This window comes from Convolutriloba macropyga, chromosome 3 (genome assembly GCF_964194025.1).
Source record: "Convolutriloba macropyga chromosome 3, txConMacr16.3, whole genome shotgun sequence".
Classification (NCBI taxonomy): Eukaryota; Metazoa; Xenacoelomorpha; order Acoela; family Convolutidae; genus Convolutriloba; species Convolutriloba macropyga.
The window spans coordinates 1,871,336-1,884,957 of record NC_134470.1 but is presented as its reverse complement, the minus strand read 5'-3'; the positions used below and the strand labels follow the sequence as shown (position 1 = coordinate 1,884,957).

The 13,622-nt window shown below is 38.5% G+C and overlaps 1 protein-coding gene across 1 annotated transcript in view; it reads right to left on the bottom strand.

Annotated features, from left to right (window-relative positions):
• Positions 1–13,116, bottom strand: part of LOC142335830 (uncharacterized) — a 24,379-nt gene extending 11,263 nt beyond the window's left edge. The window contains exons 1-6 of the mRNA XM_075384158.1: positions 12,948–13,116; positions 9,290–9,450; positions 6,663–7,057; positions 4,452–4,676; positions 628–765; positions 546–597 (exon numbers count right to left, since the gene is read on the bottom strand). Coding sequence (XP_075240273.1) covers positions 546–597; positions 628–765; positions 4,452–4,676; positions 6,663–7,057; positions 9,290–9,450; positions 12,948–13,024 — 1,048 coding nt within the window. The 5' untranslated portion in view covers positions 13,025–13,116. The remainder of the gene's footprint in view (positions 1–545; positions 598–627; positions 766–4,451; positions 4,677–6,662; positions 7,058–9,289; positions 9,451–12,947) is intronic.
• Between the last annotated feature and the right edge of the window lie 506 nt (positions 13,117–13,622).

The window sequence follows — 13,622 nt, the reverse complement described above, 5'->3', positions numbered from 1 at the left end:
AGTTAATGGACAATAAAAAAAACCACAAAACGGGCAAGCCTAAAAATAACTAAAAATTTGTGAACAAAGGTAGCATTAAAGTCATTAAAACGTTAAATGAGACCATTAAGAGAGGGTACTGCAGCAACAATTTCGAATTGAGCAAAACAACAAATTAATTTTAATATATGAAAAAATTACGTAGCAAAGTCATATGCCCCTTAAGCTGTAAACTGGTGGTTTTAAAAATTGAAAATATTTAATATTAGAGCAAGTGTATAACAAATTAAAGAATTCGTAACGAGTACAAAAATTCCACCAGTGAAAAATAATCCCTCGAAAATGAATTGAAAAAATCTTCTACCATAGATATTGGGGTTTTTCCCCATTATAACCCCCCCCCCCCCCCCCCAACTTAGTGGTCATATGACGTATAGTCTACCCCCCCCCCCCCCCCCCCCCCACACACACACACCACACACACACATATCATGGTTAACATAGCATAATGAGGAACTATGATAATTTTAGTCAGTTAGTTTTATAATTATTATAATTAAACTCACGTGGCTCAATTGCAGCATACATTATTACATCAGACGCCTCTTGCAACAAAATTGGCAATCTTCCGTCTCAATAAATCTGTGCATTTCTTGTCTCTTGCCCTGAACCCTGACACGCATTGAGACATCTACAAAGTGGGAGCCTCGCTTTTCGGAACTCTTTCACCTCACAATAAGCAGCCATTGGGTTCAAGTATCGAGGGTTTAGCTGAACTAATTGGCACTAAAACACGAGCATTTTGTGGCCCTTGTAGTCCTGGGATCTATTCTGCCCCCTCCCAGTGTTTGCCCCCGTTACAATTTATTAGAATCTTTTCCGTTTGTGTCCCACCCCCACCCCACCCCCCCCCCCCCATTAGGTTATGCACCCCCAGCTATAGAACACCTATCATTACATAGTATATCATAGTCTAAAAAATATGGCACGTGAGTGGGGGGGGGGGGACAAATAATATGCAGACACTAAGCTGAGTGGGGGGGGGGGGGGGGGGGGGCACAAGCGAAAAACATCATGAAAAAGAATAATTTTGGCACATTTTTAAGTTCATAAGAGAATTTGTGCAAGTGTGCTTCGTTTTTCCCCATTAAAAATAAAAGAGCCACAAATAGAAAAATAAAAAAAATATTTTTTCTATTTTATTGTGGTTTGGGCTTTTTCTCTTACTTCTGATCTGTTATCTGTTTGGTATGGATTTTTGCCCTCAGTCAAGGGGACTGGTGGACTGTCTCTTATTCGGACTTTTTTCCGTTACCCTTTCCGATTACCACATACGCCGTTAAATCCAAAAATCGAAAACTAACTTCTTCAGGCGAACGCAAAGGAAGCCGATAGGTAAGCAAGCCGACAGAAAAGCAAGCCGAAAGTTATGTAACAGTTATGTAATCTATCAGAAATAATACATTGTCAGCCGTTACAATCAATACTGCGCGTAGTATTATGGTGCATAATGTATTCCAATGCACCAAAGAAACAAAAATGCGTCAATTTTTAGACATCTAATGGGTACGGGCCTTAGCGGACCGCTGTCCATGGCCATGCCTCTCATCCGCTGTGGGATGTAATCCGGAAACCGCGGGCCGGTTATCGCGGCGAAGCCGCGACGCGCGCGAAGCGCGCTCACCGGCCCGCCAGGGGCAACTTAAAATACGGTTTTCCCAAATTTTTCGGCTTACTTGACCTCATTTTCAAAATTCGGCTTGCTTGCCTATCGGCTTGCTTGACCACCACCACTTCTTCAATACAGAACTCTTGCCTTTGTTGTCTCCTCGAATACTAAGAAACAGGCTGTTGTATAGGTAAAATTGTCAAATCTCATCTCAGAACAAAATTCAATAAAAAATGAGGTCTCAAACAGTTTACAAGCAATTGCCATTTAAATATATGAATAAATGTTGCAAAGTAGAATGTTCCTGTTTACTTAACAACAACATAAACTCATAAACTCTGCAAAATACCCAACAGTACCAAGATTATTTTTGAGGCAATTGCATCCACCAGATTTAAAAACAAACTAAATAATGAAACAAATTAAAAAAATTGGAAAAAAAAAGAAAAACAGGTGATTTGCTTTTTCAGAAGTACACTATAACTAAAGAAGGAACTAAAAACAAGCGGAAAACGGATATTCTTCAGACCGTATAGAGTTCAATTATTTCAATGACATTCTCTGTGTTTTGAAGCTAAACAAAAAACTGACAGTTGTCGAAAAACTTCTCGTAACCTCTAAAAAATTCAATGTCTCTACGACCAGATTGACCTAAAATATGAATCAAAACAATCCCTACTGTCACTCATTGGTTTTCGGTGAAAAACAGAAATGGTTTATAATTGCATTTTTGCATGTTTTGCCATCTAATTATACAGCTGGGAAAAGTAAGGTTCCGCGTACTTCGAGAACAACAGAATTAATGGTCTACAGGAGTGAGGCACTAAAACAGCCTTCATTCAATTCAAAATGGCGTCATAATGACAAGAAGTTTTAGTATATTTACGCTCGAGACTGATATAGAATACTTGACGCAGCTGTCTTGACAGTGAAATTTGATCACAATTAGAAACAAAACTGACCAACTGGCCTAACTTAAAAAACGAACAAAATCTTCCTGTCCATTAAAACAGGCCAAACCAAAATTTTAATATAGCTTAAAAGATAACCTAAATGATATGATCGAATTACAAATTAATTGCGCATTTAACAGGGAATTAGTTCCCATCAGAACTAATTTCTTTTAGCCGCTAAGCAAAGCAGTTTTCGTATTCAAAGATCGCAAGACGGTGTTAAGAATTGGATCTTAAATATAGGTTTAAATATCAGGATTGATTTCGTCAACGAATTTCAATATGGCCAACTCCGTGAGAACGGACGCAAAACAGTGCCAATGAAAAGATCAAGATGGCTATTCTGGTGAAAAACTGACAATCGCGCAATTTATGGGTTTGGGAATGTGGAAAAACTATTGTCATAGCACTAATAGTTTTGCGATCACTTTTTTTTCTAATTGCACGAAGGTTTCATACAGAATAGGAACAAATTTATACACAGTTCAGAGTTTATTTTTGATCCAATACAACACTTTTTGTGATACTTTTTTTATTCCCCCAGTCAGCCACAAATTTTAAACCTTAAGATCCAATGATATGCTGGATCTTCAGGAATTAGAATGCGTTCATGCTCTCATTTTCCAATGGCAAACAGTTAAAAGTTCATAACCAATTATTTTTGGTTAGTAGATCAATTTCAGGGAATTTTGGTTATTGATTGTTTTGTTGAAGCTAAATTTACTGCGTTCAAATTTCATTTAAATCCTTGATCTCATTTTAGACTTTTTGAGTAGCTGGCTTTCCAATAGCATCACTTTTATTGTGCTCATCGTATACGCTAGTGATCTACCCATCTTTGGTCAATGAGAATCGCGACAATTGTAGCTGTGGTAAATGGGGCAACTCAAAACTCCGGTGATCTTGTTTGTTCTTCTAATTTAAAACTCATGGCTATCCACTACCATTACTTTTTTTGCTAATTGAAGGTATGGGGGACCTCAAAGCGGGAAGCTATTAGCTGAGTTCATGGTGCATTAGACTGCAAAAAGTTTTTTGGTTCGATACATATGAAACGCCTGTGTTTGCCATTTTAGATACTAGCTGAGAGAGTTGAAAGTTTTTTGAAGCTAATGGTTTTGTTTTTTTAGCAATTGATTCTATAGCTAATGAAAATTATTCGGAGAAATTTCTGAGAATCGAGTAATTTTTGCGGATATCACATTTGTGGTAAATTGACAAAGCTGTATTAGTTTTATTTCCGCGCTTGAGCCATTGCGCGCCATTTTGTTAATATCCAAGAAAAGAAAAAAATTAAACTTGACTCAGACTTGTACAAATCCTAAAAATCTGTAACAATTTTGGAGCTTGATTAATGCGGTTTTAATCAAAATAGGGGTTATGTTATAGAGCATTGAAAGAATAGAAGTGGAAAACTGCATGGACCTTGAAATGAAAATGTTGCCCTTTGGTTTTTTAAGGGATTGCCACGCAATAGGGATAAGGCAAAGATCCCAGCGATGAGGCAATTAAAAATCAATTTAGTGCTCTTTTTTAACTAAATTCTCGTATCCCTCTATATGCCAGGTTGACTGTGGTAACGTTAAGTAATGTGTGTGATGATTGGCGAACTTTAAATTAGTCATACTGCTCATTTTCGTAAGAAAAGATTTGAAAAATATGTGATTTTTCTAGCCCGCTATACAACTCTAGATCCGACTATGGATGCAAAATGTTTGCAACATCTCCCATTATGGTATATAATAGATTGTATTATATTTGGTATACGTATTATATATGATCTCCCCATTTGGAGGAGGGGGGGGGGGGGGGTGGGCATTATGATGTGAAAGACGCTAGTGTTTTAGTACCTGAGATTCTACAATCTGAGTCATCTGAGAATGTTCTTCGGTAGTCTCATCCAGCAGCTTATTGGACCACTTAAACTGCTCAGTTTGGTACAGTTTGGCCAGAATGTGGTAAGTCTCCGAAATGTTGTCTTGCAACAGTCCTTTGATCACCCAGTTGATCACGTCCATTTCTTCAATCATTCTGTCCATTTCGTGAACAAACTCAATGTGGTTTGTATTGCCATTCTGAAAATTACTTACAATGGGAAAGAAACTATCCTGTTATTGTGTTGAGGAGGAGGGGGAAGAGGGGGTGAGGGAGGATGCGGGAGAGCTCTCCCGCAACCCCACCTCCCACCCATACCCCCCCCCCCCCTCCATCCCTCCTCACCCTCGCACCCTTCCCCTCCTCATCTCCACTGGGGGGTTGCGGGAGGAGGCTGAGTGGTGGGTGGGTGGGTGGGGGAGGATAGGATGAGGGGTACGGGTGGGGGTGGGAGTGGATAGGATGGGGATGAGTAGGAAGGGGGTGACGGGGAGGAATAACTTAGGGGGAGGGGATAACTTAGAACTTGTGCTGAGGATCACTATTACGATTGGTATTACAATATTTGAATCTATTGTTCCAATTGTTCCAGTGTTTCAGACCACTCTCATGTGCTGTTTTTGACTCCGAATTAAAAAATATGCGTTGTTAGTTTGCTTGATACTTTGAAAAAATTAACATTCCCGGCTGGGGCCATGAAATTCATACAGCTGGTATGCTGGGGAGGGGACCGAAACACATTCGCGACGAAATCTCAGAGAGAATCACAGTAATTGATGCCAGTGACAAAATATCTGAGGTTGTAATTTATCGATCATTTTGTCACTAATAGGCTTCTCAGGAGGCCAATGAAACATAAAAACGCACAACTAAAATAAAATTTTGTGTCATTCAAAAAAAATTGTTTTTCATGAGCTAAGATTTATCAAGATCTTTGAAAGTCAAAAAATTAAATTGCTATGACTTGATAGGATCTTTTCAAGATCTTAATGAGGTGTTCCACTAAAGTTTAGCCTAGCAAGATCATGGCAAGATATTTCAAGTTTTGCAATAGTTAAAACAATATCTTGCAGGACATATCAAGGCCTATCAATTTTTGTTTCACTGTGGAAGCGCTTCAAGTCAAACACAGACCAGCTAAACCTATCAAATGTTGTGTTAATTAATTCACTTAAGCAGTTGGTAGAATCATTTATAACTTATTTTTTGATAAATTGAATTTTTTTGTGTCTTTCCTCAATCACTTCCCAGGTTTAGACCTCGACTTTTGAAAAGATTTTATAGTTCTAGTAGGGGGGTCCAATATTGACCATAAATACACGGTCCAGCTCCTAGTTAAAGTCAAGGTAAAGTCTTTTCATAACAAATTAAGGTCGATTATGGTCTTTTGATAGGTCGAGCATGGTCTTTCATGAGTAGAGGATTGCATTTTTCAGGGATTAAAAATAGTAATAGTCTTTTCATGAGTCGAGGATTGCATTTTTCAGGGATTAAAAATAGTTAACTTTTCTTTCTGTAGACGTGTAACATCTACCGGCAACACCACAATAGCGTTGCAACAAGTAGTCCACCTTCCAAAAACGGGTGGAATTTTGCCAAAAAAATCTCAAGAAACTTTGAGTTTTTAAGATAAATTAGTTTTCGCAAGAAACCTAATTTGCGAATTCGTTCCGCTGAATTCACCTGGTTAACAAAATCTAACATTCGAATATTCATCGACAATAAGTTTAGTGTGCTGTAGTTCCAAATTTGGTTATCATTCGATTCTAAAACTGGTTTTTTTAAAATATATTCATAATAGCGCAGTTCGTTTTGCGATGAAATATCAGAAACATTGAAAAATTTGAACGGTCACACCATCTGAGTACGGTATAAGCACTGGTAAATTTTCAGTGCCAGTGTATATTTTTGGGCCCAGCGTGAGAATTTTAGGTCGAGCTAAAGTCGGGCATCATATTTGGGTCGAGCTAAAGTCCACTATCAAAAATTTGGGTCGAGCCCAAGTCCAATTGAACGATTAGGTCCAGCGAAAGTCGTTTCATGGGCTGTTTGAGTCGAGCGTGGTCTTTTCGTGCCATTTTTTGGTCGAGCATGGCCTTTGCATAACTCGAAGTCTAAACCTGTGTTCATAACATTTGTTAAAACAGTGTGATTAGGGATTTCTTAAAAATTCGACCAAACAATACCTCTGGTCCACTATGATTCGTTTCCACAGCAACTCTCAACTGGGCTTTCCTCTCATTAATCAAATCCGCTTCACTTTGGAAATGTTCCACATTCCCAGTCCACTCATCGTAATCTGAGAACCAAATGATGTTGTCCACAACTCCAGACAGACTGTCCCGAATGTCCCGCATGTAGGTCACGTGACATTGGGAAGCTCCGACCCAGTCCAGAACAATCCAGTGTTCGAAAGTCAAGTTGTGAGTGTACGGGTCCAAGAGAACCGAGTCATCTGGGAATGTGGAGGGGGCTGAGGGCACAAAGTTGTCCGAGTCATTTTGGAAGGTGTTGTTTATGAAGTGAAAAACATGAAGAAGATTGTCTCCATTTTCAGGGCATTCTGACAGTAAAAGGTCACCTAAATATATCAGATTTGAAGCTTCGGGAGAAGAAATTTTGGATATATTTGTTCATTTCATCTGTGGATTTGTTCTGGCAGTTCGATTTTTTCTCCCAGGGCTTACCGGCATTTCCAACTGCCACAAATGAAGCAAAGTGCAAAATATGTGATTTTAAAGCCATTGATGAAGCTAAGATATATCTCCTCAAAAACATACACCTTAGAGGAAGTTACTAAACTCATAAAGTGGAGTCATAGTGTGTATAATAAAAAATTTTCCGCGTTCAAAAAAGTTGCCGAAGATTCAAAACAGTCTTTCTCGTTATAGCACCCCGCCAATATACTGGTCATATAACTTGTAGCAGTTAAGCCCCCCCCCCCCCCATAATGATAGTTACAACAAATTAGGAGAGGGCTATAATGGGAAAGACCCAAAAACCCTTAATGAGCTGCCTGGTACAAAAGTTGCTTTTGTGATTGGGTAGTGGTGATCTTGCTTGTTTTTACATTTTGTACCCCCCCCCCCCCCCGAATCTATCCTATCTGAGAAAAAAAATTGTTGTTTGTTACTAGCGCGTTGTTACTTAAAATCTGCCACTGTTTAGACATGTTCTTAATTACCCCCATGTGAATTACATTTTGATATTATTGCCACGTCAAATCCCAAGTCATGTGCCCCAGTAGAGGCCTCGAATTATGAAAAGATTGTCCTCGATCAATATTAGGTATGGATTGGGTATGAATATTAGGTATGTTTGGGCTCGATTTTATTACTTATTCCCGACTTTGCCGCGAAAAATTATTCCCGACTTTGGCGCGAAAAATATTTGGCGCTATCCAGCACGTAACGGGTTTATGGTTCGGTTATCGAGCTAATCGCCAAAGTTTGGAGGAAAAGTTTGAGTTTGATAGCCTAAAGGATAATGTCTTGGTTTTCTGAGATTGAAGTTCGACAAGCAGGGCAAATCATTGCTCCATTTCACAAAAAAAAATAAAAACGGATATTTGACTTTCTAAAACAAACCATTTTTGAAAAAGTATTCTCAGGTTTAGGTGCACGACCCTAGACTGCTCTGATCAGACCATTTTCCAGACTTTGCCCTCTGATCAGACCATCGTGCAACCCAAGTCCCTCTGATCAGACGGTAGTGCGACGCAAGAAATCGTGCGACCATGGTGCGACGCAAAAGACCTCTGATCAGACCATCGTGCGACCCAAAGTCCTCTGATCAGACCGTAGTGCAACCATCAGACCATAGTGCGACCCAAGAATTGGTGCGACCTTCGAGCGACCCAAAAATTTGTGCGATTTTCTAGCGACCAAATTTCGTGCGACCTTCGTGCGACAAAAAATTGGCATTACATAACAAAGACGTTGAGATGCAGATTCTTCTGCTTCTAGAGGTGCAAATAATGAGCACCCGTTAAACTGGGGCACAAAAGGAAACAATCAATCGCATCTATTCTGTTTCGGCTTCCATCTTAGTCTGCATGTTTTTTACGCCACCAAGCTTATTTGCTTTGTTTTTTACCTGACATAACTAACAATAATTGATATGACTTTACCTTTTCAAAACAAAATTTGTTGAAAACCTTGACAGAACAATCATTGCAGACAAAATTTGAACAAATCAAAACTAAATTACTCAAAAGCTTGACGCAAAGCTTAGAACATGTATGTCAGCGTTTGAGTCTCGCTTATTCTCTTGATCTAAATGTGTGCTGAAGAAAGCGATCACGCTGAGTATATAGACTTTGTGAAATATGGTTTTAGTTTTGTACTTTAGCTTTAAAGTCATATTTCACGGTGTTAAATTTATCTTTTGAAATCTCCTGATCTTAGTAAAAGTGAATGTATCATCTAAAAACTGTATAAAAGAATCCAGGGATCTTTTTCTTTTGCGCCACCCAGCGTAGCATTTGCACCCTCAGACGCACGTGCTATATTTTTACATGATGATTTTCTATGTAATGATATGTGCTCTGTAATTTGGGGGTACGTAAGGTATTGGGGATGGGGCAAAAGAGAAGAAGATACAAATTTGTATCTTCTTCTTTTTTGCCCCTCCCCCAATACCTTTTGTACCCCCAAGTTACAGAGCACGTATCATTACTACATAATAATTCATTATGTAAGAATATGCCGCGTGGTTCTGGGGGTCCAAATAATATGCACCCTCTAAGCTGGGGGGGGGGCACAAACCAAAAAGATCCAAGTTTTCTTGAAGAGTATTTTTTGAAGAAAGGTACCAGTAGTTGCTGTTCCGCTGCCTTTGTAGTCCAAATGGTAAGTTGAATTCAGTTCAATCAGTAGATCAGGATCACCTTGCAGAACATACCACTCGTACAAGTAAGTCTGATCAGAAATCAAAGAGGGCGTGAACTCCGATCGGTCTTGTACTACGAAAGTCCTGAAATCACGCGCACATCTACATATATGAATGTCTGAACGGGTTTGATAATCTTAATGAATTCATGCTTAAACTGATAAGTTGCATGACCTAATGGATACTGTTCATCTCTCGTTGTGATTACAACAGTTGCATAAACAATTGGTGAAACAACTTTTTAGCCCTCAAGGAATATTTGAAATACGGAGACTGGCGAAAGTGTACTTTAAAGCTTTTGGATGAGGTCACTTTTTGTCACCCTTTTCTGTCGCTTGTTGCCAGAAAACAGTGACGGACTTTAATAACCTAATTCACAAATTCCTCGAGGGAGCACTAACTTGGACCTGATTCGTTTGTATGCTCCTTACACAGTCGAAATGAGAAGAATGCTGAAGGCTATATGGACCAAAAATGGCCCGAATCGAGATAAAGAACGTCTTTTTGATGAAGTTCAGCAGTTAATTCGATGAAAACAAGACTAAGCTCTTCTTGCAGAAGTAACGATTCCGCGTTTTTGCTTCAGTTGAGGACCCAATGAGTGTTGCGTTTCACTTGCGCGCACACAGTTGAGAGAATGCAGATGAAGTTGCATTTGAATTCCTTGACACTACGGATGATGTACTGATGTAATGCTTTGGCGACTTTTACTTTTCAGTGGGGTCAGCAACCCAGCTGATTTTGGATCATGACATATTTCGACGGAATAGCTCCAGGAAAGCCGTTGACACGTTGAACCAACCTGGCTCTGTATACACTCAAATCTTTGGATTAAACAGGTAGATCTAACATTTGCGCAAGATGAAGAAACTCTGCCTATGCAGTCCTCTCAAGCTGATGGAACAAACAACAAAAAATTTCCAGTTTCCAGTGGGACAGGTTCAGTTAATTCAACCGCTTGGTGAGCGAATTTGCAAGATTTTAAATACTTTTCAGGAGCGTTCCTTAAACGTTGAAGATCTGAAGAAGGCAGGCTAAGCTTACTGTGTTCCGAGAAGAACAAAAGGATCAGTTTTTGACAAATTGGAAGGAATCCAGCAGTCCTATCATTTGCCAAAAGCAGCAGAGGACTTGAGTTAGCGCCGTTTCTAGACGAGAACGCTTCGTTACGGGTGTCCAAAAGCAAACTAGACAAAGATCTGAAGCATCCAATCCTTCTCCACTGGAACCATCCAGCAGTTGAGATGTTTCGTCCATTTGAAAACCAGCAGCAGAAGCACGAGGGCAACGAGTAGCTCAATAACAAAATCCAGCAGGTAATTGTGGATAATTGGCATAAGTAAATTATTGCGGTCCATTCGAACAAAATGCCTTGTTTGTCGAAAAAGCAACGTCAGCAGAAATGTGCTAATAATGGCTGGTCTGCCAGACATCAGATCAGCATTTGTTCATCCTTTTGCAAAAATAGGAGTTAATTATTCCAGACTGTTTTTAATCAAAATTGGTCGACGGAACGGAGAGATGGTGCTTGTTTAAATGTTGTTCAACTCGAGCAGTATACCGTAAAGTGGTTTGAATTTTGATCTCAGACTCTTGTTCGAATGAGATTTATCGATCCATAGCTTAATGTGGCAAGCCCTTGTTGATAACAATTGCAAACGAAATCATTTTTGTGGGTGCGGATCGAGAACTGTGAGAGTGTATCAATGAATGGAAACAAAATTTTCTAGAAAATCAATTAGCACGTCCATCGATCAATTTGCCCGTCAATCCATATTCATCATTTCGCTTTGGAGTGCTGCGAGAACGCTTGCTAATGAGCTGCAGGAGAGCCATGTATTCGGTTTTGTGCTCAAGGTCACTCCCCTAAGACGTTTCATTGACAACGACGTGTTTGGTTGTGCACATACTAAACGGAAGACCATTGACTCCAGTGAGTTCAAGTATCAACTTCAATTCTTTTCCTGCAGGACAGAAGTATGTTTTCCAAAGAAGCATTCCAATAATCTCAAGCACAAGCAAACCTTATATGGAACAGGTTTTGCAAACAAAATCTACGTTTGCTGAATTCTTTCTAAAGGTGGACAGGAAATCTAGAAATCCCCATAGTTGTTTACTTGGTTTGGATCCTAGTGGACAATAACAATCACACGCACTACGGTATGGGCCGAATCTTAGAAACGGTTGATGGATCCGACGATATAGCGCGATCAGTCGAAGTTCAAATGAAAGATGGCGTGCCCAGTGTTGAATATTGCAATTGTTTCACCGAACAATGAGGATGTTTGGCCAACAAAAAACAGGGCTTGTGATGCCCAAGTATTGGCCAAGCCATTTGCCATTGAGACTTAGTCGAAAAGTTCTCAAACTCTATTCATATTTGATAACAGTTCATGAAGACATAGATTAGTCGCTTGTCATGATCAATCTTGACTAGTGTTAAGCAGTCGTTTATTCATTGGATATGTAAGCTCATCTTTCTGTGCTATTACTTTTCTTAACCAAATATATAAATTAAGTTTTAAACTAATTTAAACTAGTTTTAAACTAATAACCAAGAACTTGGTCTCACATTCGATGGAATTTCTATGGTGATAACAAGTGTGGTAATTTTTTTTACTCCTAAATGGTGTTTATCGCCACCAGGAACTTATTAAATTTTAACCCTAAGTTGAGGTCATGAATAATGTTAAAATATCAACAAAATTGCTTGGCTCTTGTTTTATTTCAACTGTAATTAATTTCACTGAATCTTTTAAATCACTGTTTTTTTTATAACCCAACTGATGTTTTTTTTCCAGTTGTTTTTGTAATAGTTTTTTCTTGCAAATATTGCTTTAATAATATTGGGGGAAACAATAGGTTTAACTTGCCAGTAGTTTCACCAGGAAACTATGTTGTTACGCTGTGTTATTGCGCGGTAACTTTTCACTTTGAGTAATTTGTCTGCTTGCGTCAAGATTTGAGGCATTATCAAACATTCTCAAGCTCTATTGATGTCATCATAAGAAATTTATTCTTTGTTCTCTACATATTGAACATAAGAACCCAAAAATATTTTATGACAGGAAAAATGTTGATATAAAAGGACTAAAAAAAATACAATATGATCAATTCAGAACCAAATTGGGAATTCAGTTAGAAAGTTGATCAAAGTTTAACAAAAGTATAGCTTTTAGATGTTTTCATTATATCTGTAGTTTGTAACTATAACACAAAAAAACGCTACTGTTTGGAACATAGGTAGAATAATTTCTAAGTTTGTTTATTGGGATTTAAAACATCTATGGATTGACTTTGTTTGTTTAACTTGGTTCAATGCTAGGAAAAAGCTCCTAACATATCAAGTGTGACCCGCTTTTACACTATTTAAAATCAAACCTCGATTCCAGCTGTAGAAATGAGAAAATTTAGGGAAAATATTGTTTATTTATTGCAATAAATAGACACTATTTTCCTTCAATTTTCTCATTTATCAGCTGGAATCGAGTTTTGATTTTAAATACAGTATAAAAGCGGGTCATGACCTCTAATGTCTATGAATAACCCAAATGAATGAACATAAATACTTTGAAACTCACCCCAAAATGATTGGAAGGGTCCGCCCAAACAACGAAAGCGTGCTGTTAGTCTCAAGAGGAGACGAAGCTACAAACATTTTGGCTCAAAACAAACATAAATGATGTGAAATAATTTGTTACATTCATTCAGCAATGTTGATTTAAAAAACACTGAAACACAAATCCGAAAACTGACCGGAAATTGTGAATTAATGTTTAATTAGACAGGTGAGCAGTATAATTATTTGAATCCGTAATTTTTCCGGATGCTTTCAAAAACTGAATTCTGCTGATTCAATTTTGTGGTACTTTAGTAAAAGTCAATGTATCATCTAAAAACAGTAAAAGAATCCAGGGATCTTTTTCAGTTTTGCCCCCCCCCCCCCACCGACGCACGTGCTATATTTTTACATAATGATATACTATGTAATGGTACGTGCTCACCCGGGGGGGGGGGGGGGGGGGGCACAAACGGAAAAGATCCGAATCCAGTTTCTCGAGTACGTACTATGATAGCTTTTACTTTCTTTCACTTATTTAAATGTCTTATATACTTGTTTAGCTGGGTTATAAAGCTTGGAAGATTAATGCAAACCCATCAAACCCAAGTGTGTTTTTTTGTCTTAGTTTTTTGTAAATATTGAGGGAACTTTCTGCTGTCATGATTTCTGAATTCCCATCTTCATGAAAACCCCT